The 20599-nt window shown below is 45.0% G+C and overlaps 6 protein-coding genes across 6 annotated transcripts; 5 read left to right on the forward strand and 1 right to left on the reverse strand.

Annotated features, from left to right (window-relative positions):
• Positions 1-2906: 2906 nt before the first annotated feature.
• On the forward strand, positions 2907-6979 carry EAE97_006225 (uncharacterized protein). Its single transcript, XM_038876738.1, has 2 exons — positions 2907-4864; positions 4963-6979. Exons 1-2 carry the CDS (start codon positions 3795-3797, stop codon positions 6713-6715), a joined length of 2823 nt encoding a protein of 940 aa, XP_038732445.1. The 5' UTR covers positions 2907-3794; the 3' UTR covers positions 6716-6979.
• A 1727-nt stretch (positions 6980-8706) lies between these two features.
• Positions 8707-9832, forward strand: EAE97_006226 (uncharacterized protein; the record flags this gene model as incomplete). Its single annotated transcript, XM_038876739.1, has 2 exons — positions 8707-8752; positions 8808-9832. 2 exons carry the CDS (start codon positions 8707-8709, stop codon positions 9830-9832), a joined length of 1071 nt encoding a protein of 356 aa, XP_038732446.1.
• Positions 9833-10455: 623 nt separating this feature from the next.
• Positions 10456-11790, forward strand: EAE97_006227 (uncharacterized protein; the record flags this gene model as incomplete). The annotated part of the gene is made up of 3 exons (XM_038876740.1): positions 10456-11325; positions 11377-11542; positions 11690-11790. The coding sequence occupies 3 exons, from the start codon at positions 10456-10458 to the stop codon at positions 11788-11790; spliced, it is 1137 nt and encodes a 378-aa protein (XP_038732447.1).
• Positions 11791-12342: 552 nt separating this feature from the next.
• Positions 12343-14755, forward strand: EAE97_006228 (uncharacterized protein). Its single transcript, XM_038876741.1, has 4 exons — positions 12343-12659; positions 12760-13245; positions 13306-13438; positions 13493-14755. The coding sequence occupies exons 1-4, from the start codon at positions 12461-12463 to the stop codon at positions 14547-14549; spliced, it is 1875 nt and encodes a 624-aa protein (XP_038732448.1). The 5' UTR covers positions 12343-12460; the 3' UTR covers positions 14550-14755.
• Positions 14756-14903: 148 nt separating this feature from the next.
• EAE97_006229 (uncharacterized protein) lies at positions 14904-16291 on the reverse strand. Its single transcript, XM_038876742.1, has 2 exons — positions 16152-16291; positions 14904-16095 (listed from the first exon to the last, which is right to left on the reverse strand). The coding sequence occupies exons 1-2, from the start codon at positions 16182-16184 to the stop codon at positions 15199-15201; spliced, it is 930 nt and encodes a 309-aa protein (XP_038732449.1). The 5' UTR covers positions 16185-16291; the 3' UTR covers positions 14904-15198.
• A 322-nt stretch (positions 16292-16613) lies between these two features.
• EAE97_006230 (uncharacterized protein) lies at positions 16614-19634 on the forward strand (the record flags this gene model as incomplete). Its single annotated transcript, XM_038876743.1, has 1 exon — positions 16614-19634. The coding sequence occupies one exon, from the start codon at positions 16614-16616 to the stop codon at positions 19632-19634; it is 3021 nt and encodes a 1006-aa protein (XP_038732450.1).
• Between the last annotated feature and the right edge of the window lie 965 nt (positions 19635-20599).

Raw genomic sequence — 20599 nt, forward strand, 5'->3', positions numbered from 1 at the left:
TCTGTATGACAAATAAAAAGAGCGAATGAGCTGCTCATATTGTAAAATAAGAAGTGGTGGTAGATACATACCTACATACCTACATACCTATTACATAGAAACATAGAGAGAGCACATTTCAACCTTGTACCCACTACGACATGCCTTCCCCAAAATATTTCACATCACATCTTATTACCGCACCTACCTACCTAGGTAGGCACCCAGCACGCCTTCGGCAAGCACATAGATCTAGGGATGCAACGGCCGTAAGAATTCTTGGTGTACCGATTTCCCGTATCATCGAAGGTCGGGTAGAAGCATTATATGGAGACGTGAGGCGACGGGATGTGGATTGCGTTTCCCCCATGAACCTGAATACTTGCTTAGAGCACCTGCGCAAGCACTAATTTCGCATTCGCTTCCACTTCCACATTCTACCGAATTTTTGCAAATGATGTTGCGAGAGTGGAATGTGAAATGTGGAAACTGATGGAGATGGAGATGGAGATGGAGATGGAGATTGAACATTGACAAACAAACTCAAAACTTATGGGGACGGACGGCAGTGGGAATGGCAGCTGGGTACTGGCATCTTTTTCTGAGAGGCTCATACGAACACACCAATGACAGGCCAGAATTAATATACTGTGTACAATGACTTGGTACAGTATATCGTATTACTACTCGCTAATTATGACGGAAGATCTCTTTCGAAACGAGAAGGACATTATCTGCTCTGTCCTCCGTACATCATATGCGGTAAAACTGTAATGATACCGGTATCTAGGGATGATTTGAGGGACTGTGAGCACAATACTATATCAAAGTACGTCTGCGGTCATACAATTGATGATGCACTTCAATATAAGGGTTCCCTGCGTATATCGGCCGGTATTTGATACTAGTTGATGACCAAGTGTGTCAGACCTCTTACTATTTTAGAAGTCAAATGTGTATCGGACTCTTAAGTGTGCAGGCTACAGACTACGAGAAAGTTTAAGAGGGTGCCGGCGTCAGTAGGTTTAATTATGTCGTTCACGGCTTACTAGACGACACTAAATGAGTCAAACTTCATTCTAATAGCCGACACACCAGTAACTTATGCATGTTTGAATAATTCCAAGCTACAGAGTACATGCCAATCATCACAGTTGACATAAGACGCTAAACGATCTTATCAGTTTCTGGGCACAAAATGGGCGATGGACAGTGGATGTACCGGTAGACAGACCATGATGCTATGGACCACATGAATAATACCGGTAGACAACAATACGGAAGACAGGTACCTTTTTTTCTGAAATCTGTGTACGACCGGCTCTTACTCTTTGTTGTGAGCAGACCAAGTCAACGACCCTTTAATGTGCGGTAGTCTATTTTGGTCTCATGGTACATATATGATGTTATCTGATACTACATCAACATACAAAAGAAGGGTACCTGTATGTAAAATGTAGAATAGACAGATCGGTACCTCCTAGCTAGCTAGTATTCATAATCACATCGCTACCTAGTAAAAGGCACATCCCTGATGGGTCTTTATTAAATCAATATATTTTCTATTTTGTATTCCTTTTCTGCGAGCTGGCTTCTCATACCTTGCTCTGCCACGCTTCATTCCTTGTCGTGAAATACATTACCCATCCCCCGGTTAAGCCCGCTCCCAAAATTGAATACTACTCTATCTCAGATTTCTCTAAAGAAGCTTGGTGCAGAACATGGCACCATGGTGGCACCAAATGAAAATAAAGTTTGAAATTATATTTTTTTTCCATCTTTCATACCGGTAGGTCTTCTTCATACCTAGGTATTCACACTCATCAGACTCAGATCCGTATAAACTCAATCTTAATTGGGGACTCAAGTCGGTAGTGAGCTAGTCCTCATACTATGTCGCATCCCTAGACCATTACTCCCTATTTAATTGATAGACCCAAGGGGCTTTTTTTAGGTATTTAATTCTTGGAGCCGTGCATGTACGGGTATTATTTCATTATTACTATTTTACTATTTTACAATATTACTATTTCACTATTTTATAATATTACTATTTCACTATTTTACCCTTCTACCCTTCCACCCTTCTACCCTCCTACCACTCTAACCATTTCACATCATATCTGAGCCGCCACGGATCCACGGTTCCATCCCTAGTTCCATGGGTTCCATAGATCGATCCATTTCCGATCATTTGATCCATCGATCATTGTTCAATTCTCATACCCCACAAGTTCGACCTTTTGCACAGTCTTTTTCTCACCCTCGACCTCACCCTTGCCCTCTCCCCTTACCTACCTTAATCCTTTCGCCTTTCCACCCATTTATCCTGATGCCGAAGCGCGAAAGTGGACGAGTGAAATAGTATTGTTTCCAAATTTGTTCAAACGGGCTGGATGGATATGGGCACGAAGATGAATGTGGACTACCTAGTACCTACCTAGTACCTACCTACCTGGGTATGGATGGTGGATTGTGATCTCGGACTAGGAAAAGTAGCTAGATGGTTAAGAACTTATTCGAACACACTACTATACTACCACACTACCACCATACTAGCTAGTATGCTGGTAATTTCTGACTCCCTCCTCACCCGATTACCGGTACTAGAGGATTTATTATTTACTAAGGACTTAATTACTACTACTACTACTACTCGAAATACTCCGTACGTACTATTACTACTATACTACTCACTCCTCACTCCCACACACATCACATTAAACCCCTCCCCAGGATCCAAGGGAGAGAATAAAATAAAATAAAATAAAATAAAATAAAATAAAATAAAATAAAATAAAATAAAATAAAATAAAATAAAATAAAATAAAATAAAATAAAATAAAAAAGCTTGGATTCGATGTGATGCTTACATTTTAGGGATTCTTAGATCGATTCAGTCCTAGTCTCCTAGTCTTCTTTAGTCTTCTTTAGTCCCTTCTTGGTCTCTTCCTTTAAATCTACGAGAGCAGAAGCAGACAGACAATCTTTAATTATCACGTATATTCATTATCCACCTTTTCTTCCACGCCAAAAAAATAAAAAATAAAAATTAACAACACCATCCTCTCGGTTTCGACCTTCCTCTTCACTTCTTTCCACTACACCACACTCCACTCCACATATACATATACATATACATATAACATATAAAGGCCCGCTCTTCAAACAAGCCCTGGTTTATTCTGACCGGCTTTCTAAACTGCATGTTCCTTCTGCAATTACCAGGTTTAAAATCCTTGACTCCATCTTTTTAACGCTTGCTCGACATCTATCCATCCATCCTACTTCATATACCACCCGTCTACTACAGCACTACTACCACTATACTACTACTAAGCACACTTCGACCAGCCTCGCACGAGCTTTTGCTTCCAGAATAATGGGTTTGTCCGAACTTGTGGTCACAGCATGAGCCACACTTTCAGTTTTCCATTACCGACAGGATTCATTGATACCAATATACCTATCACATCTCATCTCTCAATTCGGGTCCTCCTCGTGTCATTGTTACATTGTCCTTCCTCACTATACTCACGATTCATTCCAGTCACTGTTCCTTCCTGCCTTTCCAATCAAGACTGGCGGTACTTCGTTGCGACTGCCGTTTGAAAAACAGCTCAACTACCCTTACTCGAGGTCAGCTGAATTGGTTCAGTATCGAAGCAATTACAGCATCCTGATATATTTGACACAAACCGTGTCTGTGCCACATTGCTACCTTTAAGGGAAGGATCTATACCGCCCCTGTACAAATCTTAGAGACCAACCATATACTCTCGTCTATTCCCAAGCTTGAGTATACACCCTCAAGAATGATATTCTCCCAACCGCCCACCTCACCTTCCCACGAACTGGTAAACACAACCAAGGATTGCTCCCCCTTTCACAACACTTCTGAGCAGCGAGTAAACATTTTGCGCGAGAGAAGTGACAATAATACTTCACTATCACGGTCCCCTATTTCTGATCTCAAAGGACCTTTCGACCACGGAAGGAGAGGTGACATGTACCAACCAGCCCATAGTGCAGCTCCTCGAGAGCAACTCCCATCAATAACCAGTCTTTTTGGCGGCGCACCACCTCCAAGTAGACCTGCGCAATCACCATACTCTGAGAGACAGAGCCCAATCTTTCCTTCTTCATCACCTCAAGATGGTCGTCTCCCTACTACACCTTTACATCAAGACCGCCCATTCGATGCAAACTTCCAGCGTTCAGCACCTCCACGACAGTATACACACGCCTCTCGACCAGATTCGCTCGATAGGCTAGGTTATCCTGCTCCATCTACCCGTCCCAACTTGGGATCTATGCCAGAATCTCCTCGATACGCACCACAATACTTGAACCATGACCTACGACAAGGTCAAATGCCTTCGGGCAATAATTGGTCACCTCACTCCGAATCTCCTCGACAAGATCAGTTTCCAGCGTTGAGAGCCCATCCTGATCAATACCGACACCAACATCAGGTCTCTCGATCTGAACACGAGGCTAGACAGTTCTACCGTGATCATGCCCCGGCTCAACGAAGCTACCTTCCCACCCCTACCGGCACTGTAATGAGCGAGCCTGTGACGGTCAAGGATGGTCTGGGACCCAAGATCTGGACAGGAACTCAATTTTTACCTCGTTTCGTCAGACAAGCCGACGTTGCGGGTGAAGGGATGTGTTATTTCTATGACGATGGAACTCACTGCAAGACAGTCATTGATGGGGAGAATGTAAATGCTCATTGGGGAGTCACCAAAGCGGGGAAGCCAAGAAAGAGACTTGCAATTGCGTGCATCACTTGTAGGGAGAAGAAGATCAAATGCGATCCAGACTACCCTAGGTGTGTGCAATGCGACAAGTTTGGCAGGGTGTGCAAGTTCAAGAATGCGTAAGTTACCACAATCAAAGTGGCATTTATGTCACTTATGCAGATATAATCCTGCCTCATAACTTATCCCGCTTTTGCTGATGGTAGTCTTTCAACAGTCCCCGAGGAGGTCACAACTCCCCAGATACGCCTCCAGCTGACTCGGAAGATAGCCTACCTAGGCCAGGTTCTTCTTTGACTGACGGTGAATCTTTCAGAGTCGAGGAACGTGAAGCGACCCATTCAGTCTCGCCGCGACAAAACTTACGCCGAGCAAGCCCGGAAGTAGAGCAGCATACCAAGAGACAGCGCAACGGCTATAATGATTACACTCCGGTAGCATCAGAAGCTTCACCACGACTTTCTGTTCAAGACGCAACATCCCCAAGAGCTGCGTGGGCTGAGCCAGAGAGTATTCGATTAAGTGATCATACCTTACAGACAGAGTGGCAAAATGACCCGTTCCACTCTGCAAACACCGATCTCGCCAACGAACTCTTGTCCATTTTCTTCAAACATGTTCCAGAGACAGCCAATTTCATGTTTCCAAAAATTCAATTCAAAACTTGGGCTCGTTCTACCAAGGACAAGTCCTTGAATGACCTCACGCTCATTTATTCCATACTTGCCCTTGGAGCAGTATTCTCACCTCGATCTCAACACAAGCATCTGGCTGCACGATATGCTGAAGTTGCCAGATATGCATGTGACAGGCGCCACATCGGCATTCAATTAGTTCAGGCTCGTTTGTTATTGGCTTTATACTATTTTGCAATCAACAACCCTAATGATTCATGGGATTTCTGTGGGTCCGCTGTGAGGGCCGCCACTGGCTTGAAGTTGAATATAGAAATAGAGAAGAGTGATGATGCTTACCGCAAGAGCTTCCCCTTCGGGCTCAACTTCAGCGGATATGCGGAGTGCAGAAGACGCACCTTCTGGAGTTGTTATCTTATGGATAGATTCAATGGATTCGGCTCTGGACATCTGAGCATGATTGACCCAAAACACGTATATCTTCGCCTACCTTGCGATGACGAGAGCTTCGAAAACCAAGTCAATGTTCAAAATCCTCTTTTCGAGGTTTCAAACCCGCGATCCCTAGACTATCCACGGACTTTGAACTTAATGGCATACATAATAAACGTAGCAACGATTTGGGGGGATATTATGTCCAACATATACAGCAACTCACAACGACCACAACCAATAAGGAGCTCTGATTTCAATGAGTTTTATCGATCTACAATGGATCGTCTCTCAAGTTGGAAAAGCACACTGCCAAACCGCTTTGCTATCCCAGCGGAATCAATGGGAAGAATGTCCGATGGTGGAGAACTGGGCACCTACATAACGATGCATGCACTGTATCACACAACATTCATGAAGCTCCATCGATATGTTCAACCTTACAATCTTGACGAGTCACATCATTCTCATTACATTTCTATAGCCGAGGAGCACGCGAAGAAGTTCTTGAAGATCATGGATGTTGTAGCTAATCGTCGTGAATCTACCGGCATGAGATCTCCAAGCGCAAATACTTCCATCGAATTCTCCTCACCTTTCGTTGGATATGCTATCCTCTCTGCAGTCGATATTCTCTCGGCTAAAATACATAAGGCTTCAATACCCTCCATCATCGACTCCTTCTCTGGTGCACAATCAGTTATTGCCGAGATTGCCCAGTTTTGGCAGATGGCAAGGATACAGGAAGCACTCATCTCGGGACGCGTGAGTGACTTGATTGAAATCGATCGCAGGAGCTGGTCGGCTTCTGCCAAACAATCAAGCGCCGGAGCTTTCGAGATGAGAGAACCATTGGAAAAAACTTTCTCTCGTGAAAACGATGGCATTTATTCACAAGTATAAATGCATTTTAAGGGTTGTTCTTGTACATTATTACATTTTTATTATACTGATGACGGGTCCTCTAGCGGGGAATGGAATGATACCAAGAGGCGTTTGGGATTGCTATGCATTTGCATTTTGCATTTTGGATGATTATGAGAGCATCTTGCATAGCGAGGCAGCGGCATAGGTATGGAATACAGTACATACCGGATTCTTAGTTCTCAATCAATTTACATCAATGACATTTTATTTATCACTTTAGAAATCTGCTTCATTTTGTCCCAATAGTCAACCTATGAATTCTGTATATAAACTACAGACATGTTCTGCATTCTCCAGCTCTTCAATATCACTACTGTGACAAACTGACAACACATTGACTCTTCACTAACACGCTTCAATATCTAAGAACTCATCTCCACCGCTACGAGTAATAGACTCACAGAACATCTGATCCTCCACCACCGCCCCAAGCACTCCCTCTCCCTTCTGCAAACATTTATCCGTCCAAACGAGCACACCCCCATCCTTCTCCAACTCAATCTGTTCAAAATCGACGATCTTTCAATGTGGAGAGCCAACTTCCCTGGCACCCCACAAACCCACTAATACCTACACTATCTACACCACTATAGGCACCACTGCCACACTACTACGTCCGTACATCGAGTTTCACAACCGTGTCTATACGCTTTACGTCAAGATCGACCGAGTCTGACGTTTGCCGGTGGACTAAATGCAGTCGATGAGCTAAGGACTAAGATACACAGCGGAAACGAAATAATCTCCTAGGTCGGGATTTATCTGGCTTCTTGAAATGCCGGGCTGGGTCTGGGACATGCGGGAGCCGCTCGGCAGCTGAAAGATCTAACTGCTTCAGGAGAGCGGAAGCGATGCGCATGCCTCGTTTTTAGAGTTTGGGTGAATGCGAGGTGTTTTGGGTTAGTGAGGGTGGAGATGCTGATTAGTGTGTACCGGTGGGCTGGGATTTTTTTGAGGGAAGGGGACACGTAGAGAGGGCTTGTTTGTTTGGGATGGGTGGTGGGTATGGATCTGGGATTGGGGCAGCGCAGATGACTCGGTAGTGGTGCCGACGCTTAGGCGGTAGATGAGGAGCTAAGAGTTAGGGGATGGGAGTTGGGAGACCGGAGTTTTGACGTGGGCTTCTAGACGAGGAAGGCGAGGGGAAACTGGATTGGGATGGTGAGTCGGGTAGATAAGAGAGGAGGAGCTAAGATAGGGAGATGTTTTTGGTGTTGGGCTTGGGCGTGGTCTTGGTCGGTCTTGGTTCGGTGGGTATTGAGGCGGGAGTTAGGATGGAACTAGAGGTGAGGAGTAGGCTGTAGCGCACCATAGAGGAGTGGCCTATGTGCCGATCAGGTGATACTGTGAAACGGACTTGTCGATGATTCCCGGATGTGCGAAGAAGAAAACCTTCGAGCTTCCAATTAAGGAGAGGAAGGTGTCGCGATGAAGGAAATATCGGTGTTCAAGGTTGATGCACCAAAGGGCAATAATCAGTAATCATGTTGCACCGCATATCCATCATCGCACAGTTGAAGAACACGATTCAACCCTTTTCTTCAGTGATGGATGGTCTTGAACGGGAATCACCCATTTTGACTTTCGTGTACGATGTAATAGACAGAACTTCGGGAGAATGTTTATTACTTGCTGAAAGTCTAATTTCAGAGACCCTCGCTATATTCAAAAGTCTGCTATAAAATATGCATCTTCTAAATTAGAGGCAAAATATAAAATATAAAAAATCAATTCTAGCAATTCAGTAATTTATCCACGGATGTCGTTGTGTCTACTGAAGCCTTGGATATGAGGCATAAAAACTGAAGGCTTGGGCGGTGAGAAACAGGTAGGCAGAATGAGCTTGTAGTATCAGAATTTCTGATGATGCTTCAATGATTTACGACCAAAGTATTGTATCTTTTTGTGCTTAGCCTAAGGACTTATATCTTAATCCACAATGATGCGATGAGACTTCTACAACCAGAATGGAATTTCCTTCCAAGCCTGTGACGCAACTTACTGGATCCAATGGTGTGTATAATGCTCGCATCTCTGGGGAAGTATCAAAACTAATTCGTTACCCAAGGACCGGTCCACGCATTAACATACTCATCTTCTCCCTCACTGTATATCCTAACGGGATCCGCCGACCGCAATATCCGATTGTATAATCCTTCGCGATCCGCAGCTTCTTCTCAATCGATCGCTCCTCACCAACCTCCTAAATCTAGCCAATTGATCCAGACTTATTCTGCGCATGGTTATGAAGTTCTCTCCATAGCAGTCGCGTCAACAAACGCTACGTTCGCATCATGCGGCGGGGACCGCAGCGTATTTCTCTGGGATGTTCAGACAGCGAAGGTGATTCGCAAGTTTGGGGGGAATAATGGTCATACATCGCGGGTGAATAGTGTGGTGTTTGCGGGAAGCGAGGAGAGCTTGTTGGTTAGTGGAGGGTTTGATCGGAGTGTGAGGATTTGGGATATTAGAGCGGGGAGCATGAAGCCGGTGATGGTCATGGAGGATGCGAGGGATAGTGTTAGTGTTGTTTTGGCGGGGAAGGGAGGGGATGAGGGATATGGGGGTGGGGAGTATGAGATTGTTAGTGGGAGTGTGGATGAGAGGGTTAGGTGGTATGATATTAGGGCTGGGACGCTGGAGACTGATGTTATTGGGCGGAGTGTGACGAGCTTGATGAGGACGAGGGATGGGAGAGGTGTTTTGGTGGGGAGCTTGGATGGGTGTGTGAGGCTGATGGATAGGGAGAGTGGAGGATGTTTGAAGACTTATAAGGATGAGGGATTTAAGAATGAGGAGTTCAGAGTCAGAAGTTGCTTTGGGGGCAATGAGAAGTGGGTGCTATCGGGGAATGAGAATGTTAAGGGACCAGATGGTGAAGTCGTGGTCTGGGAAACCTTGACTGGAAATGTTTTGCATAGGATCAAAGTTGAAGGCTCGGAAGTCGAGGGCAAGAAAAAGATTGGTCGGGATGGTAAAGAGAAAGAACGTACGAATGTTATCAGTGCCATCGCCTGGAAAGAGAATGGCAAAGGGGACCAATGGTGCTGTGCTGGTACTGACGGAATAGTCACAGTTTTTGGACCGTCATGAGCGCAAGATTCGTTGATTCAATTGCGATATTTGACCCTTGTCTATATGGGCGATCCAGAGGTACTTTTCAAAATGCTGCCACCTACACAGGCTCTAAGATGAAGTCTGCTGCTAATCTCAATGCATACTTCCCTCCCCGGAAAAAACAAACATTCCACAGCAAAGCAGTACACTTGGCCGGCCAAGAATTTCATCAGCTTAAGTCAAGTGTGGGTTACCTTAAGCCCAGCGGCTCATTGGGAAGAGGCATGTATTTGTTCTCCTCCGTTGTCAAAGTTAGAGCATGGCTCCAGTTTATTGACAGCGAAGTATTTACATGACAAATTGTAAGGCTTTCGCATACAACACATTGGATGTGACATTTCACTGCATCAATAACCTCCGATGCATGCAAACCGGTAATCACGACGCACAATTGCTTTAGTGGCGGAATCATCCGAATCATCCGATAAGCATCTGCGGGGAACATTTGATAACGACAACACATCTGTGGCGCGGGGTTGAGGCAATAACTGCATTTTTTTATCAATCTCATATACCAATAGATATTCAGTTAATATTTCATGCACCGTTTTGTATGATACCCAGTGCTCTCCAAGACAATTGAAGCCTCATATTCACAGATGCCTCACCCAAACGTCTTTCATCTTCCAGGGGAAGATACATCACCCTCCACAGATATCAAACCAGCAGCCATATCTCAACCTCTTATCAACAGTATTCCACCTGATCTTCTTCCCCGGTTTGATCCCGTCTATGCAAAATATTATGCTCATTACTCAGCGGGGCGATTGGCTACTCATCAAATTCCAATCAAGGAGTTTAGGGCCAATCCTCGCAAATACAGCATCGTTTACGGACGTGCTATAGCACCTGACGTACATTCTATCACCGATGTTCAATGTCCAGTCACACAGTCTAGCGATGGAAAGAACAGCATCACCGTGAGAATTTTTGAACCAGCTCCAACTGTTAATGAAGGGAAACCAAGACCCGCGTATGTCAATTTTCACGGTGGGGGATGGGTCTTCGGGGGCTTGGAAACGGATATGGAGTTTTGTAAGAGATTGGTTGGGGAATTGGGTTGTGTGGTTTTTGATGTGGATTATAGACTGGCGCCGGAATATCAATGGCCTATCCCAGTGGATGATTGTATTGAGGCTTTTAAATGGATTGGATCGGATGAGATGGTTCAGAAGCGGAATTTGGATAGGCAGAGGTTTGCGGTGGGAGGGATAAGTGCGGGTGGTATGTTGGCGGCGGTTGTGAGCCATGTTTCTCGGGATGAGGGAATGCCGTTGAGTTTTCAGTTATTGGGCGTGCCGGCTGTGGATTTGGATGTATATGGAACGGATGGGAAATTGACGGAGGAGGGATGGGATCGGTACCCTAGTTATAGGGAGATGGAATTTACGGTGCCGTTGCCGGTGGCTAGGATGGAGTATTTTGTGGCACAGTTCCTGGGAGAAGAGAGGGATCGCAATACATATAATGCAAGTTTTCGTTACCCCTTAACGATTCGCATGTTAACCAGTGAATGATAGAACTGGAAAGTCTCCCCTATACTAGCGACCAACTTTGAGGGGCTTGCACCAGCTCTCATTATGACGGCGGAGATGGACCCTCTGAGAGATGAGGGTAACGCTTATGGGGAAAAGATGATTGCTGCAGGTTCTCACGCAGAAGTTATTTGTATGAAGGGAATGCCTCGTAAGTACAATCGGTTCCTTTCGCGTACCCCTGATTTTCACTGTCGATCTATCTTTTGTATCTTTTGTATCTTCTTCACTCCTCAATTGAGTTTTACTTTGGTATTAAACTGCACACATGGAAATCACTAATGATTGATCGTTCTAGATACTTTTATGGTGATGGATGATATTCTCGAGAATGGTAAGAGGTACAATCGTGAAGCCATTCGAGCTTTGGCAGCTGTTTGGGCTATCGCTATTAAGTAAGGCTGGATTGGAGTCATTAAAATTCATAAATGCGGAGTTCGAAAGAACCGTCCATTGGTTGCACATCATAATGGCGTCTTTCTGTGGTTCATCGTTTGCAGATGTTTGGATACTACGAATAGACAGGGTTAGATAGAGCAATTACCAGACAGCACCTTCGTCGAAAGTGACGATGGAGAAACTCGGGGTTTAGACAGCATTTGCTTTTGAAGGAAAGAATGTGAGTTGACATGTTGAGGTTTGATGGCCAATTTTTCAAGTCTCTTTTGACGCATTTTAAAGCGTATATCTCAGAATTCAGGAGTTGCACTTTTAAAAAGGGATTGATACGAATAGGACCATCTCTCTTTATTGCCGCAATGTTGCCTTTCCACCTTTAAGCTTCGGCGGAGTAACGGAATAAGGGGGCGAACTTTCGGAAAAGCTTATCGGCTCGGTGTAACTAATCGTAGTGGGAACTCCTAGAGCTTGCTTTGTAAACTCCAGTGGATTGACTGATACGTTATCAGTAAGCAAATATTGATACGGAGTAAGTAGGTATCTCGGTAGATAGAATTCGAATGTGCATTTACTTTCCTTTTCTTCATAGATTGTATCTTATTATTTGTTGTGAGTATTGATTTTTGTCAATTGTGAATACTTGCATCTTTATCCCGTACCAATATCCAAAATGGCGAACCATGGAATGGAAACCCCGGAATTCCTTCTCGCGAATGGAATCAAGAGCATGCATCGAGAACATGAAGACGCCAAACCACCTCTAGATTTAAGCCATCATTTTTCCCGCGTCACGGTGGCTCGTCAACAGAGCGCCGTGAAAAGTTTCTACAAGTTCTTCCAGATTCCCGGAATTGGAAATTTGGCTGGAGGTAAGCTTCATCCCGGCTGGCATTCGCCACGCTACAATGTTCCACTAGCAGCGGCAGCTAGATACTGCACGTCGACCCATATGTTAATCGATTGTTTCAGGTCTTCCCAACGCGGCATTTTTTCCCTACGATACGCTGGAAGCCCAGATTGCACAGCCGGAAAGATTCACACCCAGTCCGAATGAAGTTTCAGGGGCAGACGAGCTTTCGCACAAGCTCGCCGCGACGACGATCAAAAAGTCGGCGACGGATGCTTCGAGACATTTGTTAATTCCCCATTTGTCGACGACGCCGAACCCGTTGCAGAAAATTGATTTAACGACGGCGTTGCAGTATGGACAGGCGCAGGGATATCCACCGCTGTATTCTTTTGTGCGACAATTTGCGCTCGAGAATCTGCATCCGAATATTCCTTACAAGGGCGGGGCGGAGATTGTCTTGACGTGCGGATCGACGGATGGGTTTTCGAAGGCGATTGAGGCGTTGAGTGATGTTTGGAGTGAGGAGAGAGATTGGGTTAGAGAGAGGCCCGCGATACTTTGTGAAGAGTTCGCTTATATGACGGCTGTTCAGGCTTGTAAACCGAGTCAGTATATTCGAGATGTGAAAATGGAGAGATTGTAAAATTACTAATGCATTTTTTAAGGAGGTATACAGGTTGTCCCGGTCAAGATTGATCTTGAGGGAATGATCCCAACGGGCCCTGGTAGTCTCGAAGATGTTCTTGAGAATTGGGATGATTCGAAAGGTAGAAGACCTCATATGATGTATACTATCACGTAAGTATTGACCTACCTTTTCTTATTGTTATCAATACTTACCATACAAAATAGCATTGGCCAGAACCCCACCAGTGGTACTCTGTCTATTCCAAGACGCAAAGAACTTTACGCTATCTGCAGTAAATATGATGTAATGATCATTGAAGATGATCCATATTGGTACCTCCAATTTCCCTCCGCAGCAGGACTGCAAGCAGAAGCTCGCAGTGAGACTTTACCCGAGCCAGAACCAGTGCACACGTTCAAAAACTCCACCGGGTACGCATATCTTGATAGTCTCGTCCCATCATACCTAAATTTCGATTACGATGGACGAGTTATCCGTCTTGATACGTTCTCGAAGACAGTGGCTCCGGGATGTCGTCTAGGTTGGATAACGGCACAGCCAGCTATCGTAGAGCGTCTTTTGCGAATCACCGAATGCACCACTTCACCGCCATCTGGGTTCGTTCAGGCAATGATAGCGGAATTGGTTATGGGTCCTCAAGCGGCTTCTGCGGAGTTTAGCAAGAAATCCAGAAATGAGCAACTCACATTCACAGGGTGGAAGACTGACGGCTGGGTTCGTTGGTTAGAGGGCTTGAGAGGCACATACGAAAGACGGATGAACAGAATGTGTGCAGCCCTCGAAGATGGTCGCTACTACGTCAAACAAGGTACCTCCAAAGCCATTTCCGATTCCGAATGGGCGGTCATCACCAAGACGAAGATGTATTCTTTCGACTGGCCGCGCGGTGGCATGTTCGTATGGATCCATATGCATTTCGATACTCACCCACTGGCCAAACAAGTCCCTGGGGTCAAACTGGCGAAAGTGCTATGGATTTTCCTCACCATGAAACCCCATCTCGTCCTCGCAGCTCCGGGTGCGATTTTTAGTCCCACGCCGGAAATTGCAGAGGAGAGGGGTTGGCAATATTTTAGATTGTGTTTTGCGGCTGTGGAGGAAGAGGAGGTGCAGAAGAGTAGTTTGAGATTTGCCGAGGGCGTCAAGGCTTTCTGGATGATTAAGAATAAGGAGGATTTGGATGATATCGATACTGAGGCAAACAATGCTGGGGCTATGGAGGGTGAAGTGATGAATTTGGGAATGAATATGGCTTGTTAAGTGGTTGGATCTATGATGATATGATAATACAGGGAGTGGTAGATTTGGAAGTTGAAACATGACGAGGCGCTTTAGATTTGGATGTGATATTTCAACACAGAATATAAGATTGTGTTACAGGATATAATTTATGCGTATTTATCGTGAGGTTGCAAGATAAATACAAAAGTATTAGCAACAAATCATGAGTGTGAATTGTTTTAAGCCGTCTCAGTCCTTCCGCGAGGTGTCTTAAGCGAAAATCATAGGGGGTGCTTACTATGAACATTCAGCCCTGAGTGATACGTTGCACAAGCTAATAGTATGCGCATGGGAGAGATCTGTAATGATTCGTTCGGATTGGTGAATTGGTAATGTCTGTAATCTTATCGGACAATGACTTGCTATTCGGCTGAATAGGCTTAGGTGAGAATGCATATAGTTCAAATAACAATTTGATTTGATGTGAATGACAGATGTCTAGGTACCTGGATAGCCCAATTCATATTGCAATATTCTGGTCGTATATTCATTTAATACCTAGGTACTCATTCCAATCATTCAAATGCATCCTTTTTGGACGCCAGAGTTGTCCTTTTAGCAACCGTCTTATAAATGCTCAAAATCCCCAACACCAGCAATTATGCCGCCTATCATACCAAACCAAATCTCAAGCACTCGATGCCTCTTCTGGAACCTTTCCTTCCACCGCATCCATGACCTGCTTAGTTATGTCTTGGAATATTGGACACAGAGAACAGTCCCGATATTTCTCTACCAAAAGCCCGTCATCCCCGACAGCATTAGCACCGTTTTGGGCACCACTCATGTCTTTGCCATTTACTAGCGTCCCTTCCGGATATACTGGTTTTCTGCCTGCTTCTACCAACATTCCGAATTGAGGATCAATTGGAACTCGCCCTAAGAATTGCACTCCGAAATCTTTGGCCATAACCTCTCCACCCCCTCTGTTGAATACATTGGTACACTCCGAACAATTTGGACACACAAATCCACTCATATTCTCCACTACTCCGATAACGTGTATTCCAGTCTTCGTACAGAAATTTAATTCTTTCCTCACATCTGCCGTTGCCACCGCCTGCGGCGTCGTTACAATCACCGCACCGGCGACTTGACCTGGAAATGCATTCTTGAGAAGCGTTTCCGCTAATGAAATATGTTCGTCCGAGGTACCAGGCGGGGTATCAATAAGAAGATAATCGAGTTCGCCCCATAACACATCTGTGAGGAATTGTCTAACCATGGCTGTTTTCTTCGGTCCGCGCCATACTACTGCATCGCCTCGTTCTCGGAGTAGAAAGCCGAGAGACATGCATGAAAGGGCGCCGATGGAGGAAGAGGGGTTGGAGGGGTGAACAGGGACGGGGATCCAGCCGCCGGGTGCTTGAGTGACTTTGGCAGATTCGAGGGAGAAGAGACGGGGAATGGAGGGTCCGGTTAAGTCGATATCGAGGATTCCGACAGAGGAACCGGCGAGAGAGAGAGAGAGGGCAAGTTGGGTTGTGACGGAGGATTTTCCAACTCCTCCTTTACCGGAGAGGACCTGTGAGGTTCTTTGTTAATTGATGATGAGTACTATGATTGTGTTAAGATACTTACGAGAACAATGTGTTTCACTCCATCTAAAGACATCTTTGAGGATATAGAATATCAAATATAAATGGTAAAATGTATTGTTCAAGTCATTGTCGCATTATGTGAAATATCATCATTAGATGGGTAGAACATTGAAATTCTTATCGCTTATCAATCCGATGTTGCTAATCAATGACTGTTAAACCGCTGAAAACCCATCACTAATCTGACATCTGATCCATGACGCTTTTAGCGTGCATTGTTAGGCTTTAAGCAACGTTACGGGGCCGGGTCTTACAACAGATGAATTGTCAAATTGATTGACCCTGAACCCTTGGAGCTCGAAATTAATACGAGTAACAATACTACAATACACGAAATTGCGTTTTTCCAGTCAACATAAGCATAAATAATATATCCGAACGGATCTGCGGATGATGGTCGAAAGAATATCAATATGAAAGAGGTTTTCAAAGGGGGATGTGAATGGATATGGACGACCCTTGGGGCTCACCGTGGGCCGACGAATTGAATAACGATGATGGCTTGGGGATTCGAAGCATTGACAACGTAACAGATGGAAATTCGGTTGGAAAGGCGAGTGAAGCTTTGAGAAATAACGTTAATGCGACTTGGGGTACTTCGGACGATGGATTTGGTGATTGGGAAGAGGACACGGGGAAAAAGAAAGGGGGTTTGGGTTTGGACGGCGCAGCAGAACAATGGGACACACCGAATCGTGGAAGAGAATTGGAGGTGGTAAAGGATGATGTTGGTGCATTATCGCCTGGTTGGGGTAATTCCTCTCCAAGTCCTGCGCGTGCAGCACCGAAGTTATCACCGAGTCTTCTGGCAGAACCTGTCGCGATTACTCGAGAACCATCTCCGGATCCTTGGGCAAACGCGGTTCATTCTGAGGAGTCTGCGACGGTTGAAGACAAGCTTAATTCAGGGGCTACGATTACAAACCTGGAGCCTTTTCAAGAGGTCGTTGAAGAAGCTACTGATGATGAATCCGAAGTAGAGTCTCCTGAGGTATTCGAAGCAATTGCGTCGCAACCCGAGGATTCTGACGAAACAAAATTCGAGCCAGTAGAATCTCCCTTTGATGAAACAGCTCAAACAGCAACAGGTGGAATAAATAAGGAAAATGAGGAAGCAATTGGACTAGGTATTGACTTAGAACCTAAGAGTGATTTATCTACCGAAATCACCGAGGAAGAAAACCATGAATCAGACGATACTGTTCTGCCATCGACACAGGTGCCCGAGCACGAGTCTTCGCGACCATCTTCTTCGCCGTCTGACATAAGTCATCACGATGAACCTCTGCCAGACTCACCACGAACATCCTTAGATGAAGAACCGAAAAGGTCTCGAACTACAAGAGCTGTATCGCCGGATGTCCAGGAGCCAGCTAAAGAATGCGATGACCCAGCGAAGCCAGAAGACGAGCTTGTTACGGAAGATGTTAAATCAGAGGAGAAAACTGATAGGTCGACGGAATCAAATAATGAACATGCCGCTGTAACGAAGCCAGAAGTTGGAGAGGATGAAGGAATAGAACAGAGCTCCAATGCTGAAGAGCCAAATGATGACGACTTCGGAGATTTTGGAGATTTTGAGGAGGGTTTTTCGGATGATGGCGAAGAAATTACGGAAAATCACAATTCGATTGAGCAACCTATTTCTTCCGAATTGGCTACACCACAAGATGAATCTTCGGAAATACGCTCACCGAAAAGACCGACAGGACCCGTTGATTTCTCAATCGACCTGACTTCAGTGAAGACATTGTTCGGGGAAGCTAATAAGGAAGATCACAACGAAGCCGCTGAGAAGATATTTATACCTGACACTATCATTGCTGATACTTTTGCATCTACTGAGGAACGAAAGATGTGGTACCGAGTATCAAGGTATGGCACTATGCAAAAATACAACACTGGAGACGATGAAAACTACGTTCGGATCTCATGGGCTCCATCTCAGGTCAAGCAAGAGACCCAAAAGATAGTTGCCAGATGGATGGAAGAAGATCGAAATGATGGACATGTTGGTTTTGGTGATACAAGCAAAGGTGGATCTCTTTTTGGTTGGAATGATCCAAATGCACCACCTGTTCCATTAGGAACGGTTCTTAGCTCGAAACGAAAGAGTGTGAAGCTCGAAGCGAAGGTAGCCGCTAAGGAGTCAGTTGAGGTTCCTAGGGAATCGTCGAAAGAGCTCACTCTAGATCAATCCGGGTCCAAGTCTCGTTCACCATCGAAGCCGAGAGAGCGCAGCCCAACCAATTCAGTGGACTCAGGTGTCAATATAAAAGCACCGCAACCGCCTCCCGTTGCGCAATTTGGATGGGCATCGTCACCAGCGATGCAGGCCGCTTCTGGTTCTGGTATTACTCCCCCAGATACAGGATCTTTCATGAAAACCTTCACCCTCCCGATGAACTCTTCCTTTGGAAATATGGGGCAATTAAGTCCTGCATTACCCAGCCCAGTACCCAAATCTCCAATCGAACCACCCCCGAGCTTCGCCCAAGCGGTCAAGAAACCGCGACCAATTTCAATGCCACCCCCATCTACAAATAGCTCAAATGATAAACCTGCCAATTTAGCCTTCATTTCTAACGATGAAGAAGAGGGAGAAGAAGAAGATGATGATGATGAATGGGGCGAAATGGTTTCCTCGCCCATTGTTACTGAGGCTCCCAAATTTCCGACCCGAGGTTTGAGGCATAAGAAGTCGATGAGCCTTGGGGATACACTTGCCAGCTCTATCACTCTTCCAAATCCCCAGGTTGCAAAGCTTCAATCTGGATTTAGTCTAAACCCAAAATCAAAGCTCGAACCAATTCCTGGACATAAAAGCCCTATAACATTACAGTCCCCGCAATTATCCGGTACTATTCCATCCCCTATATCTTCAAATCCCTCGTTTGCAGATCTGTGGTCTGCACCAGCCACTACTCCAATGCCAATTCAGTCAACTGCGCTACCTCCTCCGTCACCCGCATTATCAACCACGGCATTTTCCGATCGCTTGCCACAACCTGTTTTGTCCTCACCATTGAAAACAAGCTTCACAGATACCTGGTCTCAACCTCCTCCCCCCAGCACCTCTGTATCGGCGCCGCCGATCACAAGTACCTGGTCACAACCATCAAGTCCCTCGATACCACCTCCTTCAAACAGCATGCAGGATCCTTGGGCGTCGGTCGATTTCTCTTTTTTCGATGCACCAACTCCTGCACCGGCAATCGCAACAGGACCTGCCCCTATGTTACTGTCCAAACAAACCATAAAACCAAGACCTCAATCTTATCCAGCTCCACCAAAGCCTAAGACCGTTACCTTCTCTACCCCTTCACCTAAATCTACGCCCTCACCTCCGGTTCCTACCTATGCAAGTCATGATTCAAAGACTAAATTTGAAATGGAGCAGGATGAGATTGTGAAGAGAATCGTGGGTGGCTTGCCCAATTTAGGATATATGCTTAGGCGATGAGCTACCTGGACCACTTAGGGAATGCAATTCGCGAAACCACGGAGGCTTTTTGCATATATGTATGTACAATGATAAGAGGGAAAAAGCAAAATAAAACGCGATGAAACTGTTGTATAACAGGAACGACAAAGTCCACGAAGAAGATAAGTCCTAAAAAATAACAGGATTATAGAGAAGGGACAACGGGGAATATTTAAAAAGTCAGTACTTCGGAGTTATGGAGCGAATTGATGGGATTTTTATGGGTGTATGATTGATAAACTCGACCTCCCATGAGATGACAATGAGTTTCGTGATTGGATTAGGAATTTTCTGGATGTTATTGGCTCGGTTGAATACCTTGCTAGATAGAATGGATAAATGAAGATGGAATACAATGACAAAATTTGATACTGAAGTTTATGATGTGATCTGCATTTTTTTGCACAGGTATGGTAAGGACAAAGATGAACATTCAATTATATGTGCCTTGATATGGCATGACTTTATCACAAATGACAAAGCGACATTATTCAGCAGCATTGGAAGATTTTCTGAAACCTTGCAAGGCAAGGCGACTTTGCCTTCAATAACCGCTCACGTGGAATATGTGCGTCGTGCTTCGATAGTGAGTGGGTGAAACTTCACTCTCACTGAAAGTAAGAAAGCTACTTGTCGCTTTAAAAGGCGAAATTATATTCGTGGCAAGGGCTACGAAAATTCTATCTACATGGACATTTCCTTGTTGAAAATATCAAAAACACTCTCCTGGTTATTATATCATGCCACCCTATTCTAAATCCATACTGTCCTCACTTTTATGCCTCCCGTTAACTCGCCAGCATCTCCCCCAAGATGAACGCCGAAAAAGTAATTAAACTATCCATAAATCAACCTTCCGATTTCCCCGACGCTCACTAGCCAAGCAAGCTTCTATTCCTACACACCAGCCAATAACGCCTGAAACGTTTGAGAAAATACACAGA

The sequence above is a fragment of the Botrytis byssoidea genome (assembly GCF_014898295.1).
Source record: "Botrytis byssoidea strain MUCL 94 chromosome Unknown BBYS_011, whole genome shotgun sequence".
Classification (NCBI taxonomy): Eukaryota; Fungi; Ascomycota; class Leotiomycetes; order Helotiales; family Sclerotiniaceae; genus Botrytis; species Botrytis byssoidea.

Bases quoted from the DNA above. Each gene is read 5' to 3' on its own strand.
- EAE97_006229 (XM_038876742.1), bottom strand. From the start codon at position 16,184: ATGTCTTTAGATGGAGTGAAACACATTGTTCTC. The intron at 16,096-16,151 runs GTAAGTATCTTA...AGAACCTCACAG, and splicing joins GAGTGAAACACATTGTTCTC to GTCCTCTCCGGTAAAGGAGG.
- EAE97_006228 (XM_038876741.1), top strand. From the start codon at position 12,461: ATGGCGAACCATGGAATGGAAACCCCGGAATTCCTTCTCGCGAATGGA. The intron at 13,246-13,305 runs GTCAGTATATTC...GCATTTTTTAAG, and splicing joins TGTTCAGGCTTGTAAACCGA to GAGGTATACAGGTTGTCCCG. The intron at 13,439-13,492 runs GTAAGTATTGAC...CATACAAAATAG, and splicing joins CATATGATGTATACTATCAC to CATTGGCCAGAACCCCACCA.
- EAE97_006225 (XM_038876738.1), top strand. From the start codon at position 3,795: ATGATATTCTCCCAACCGCCCACCTCACCTTCCCACGAACTGGTAAAC. The intron at 4,865-4,962 runs GTAAGTTACCAC...GTCTTTCAACAG, and splicing joins GTGTGCAAGTTCAAGAATGC to TCCCCGAGGAGGTCACAACT.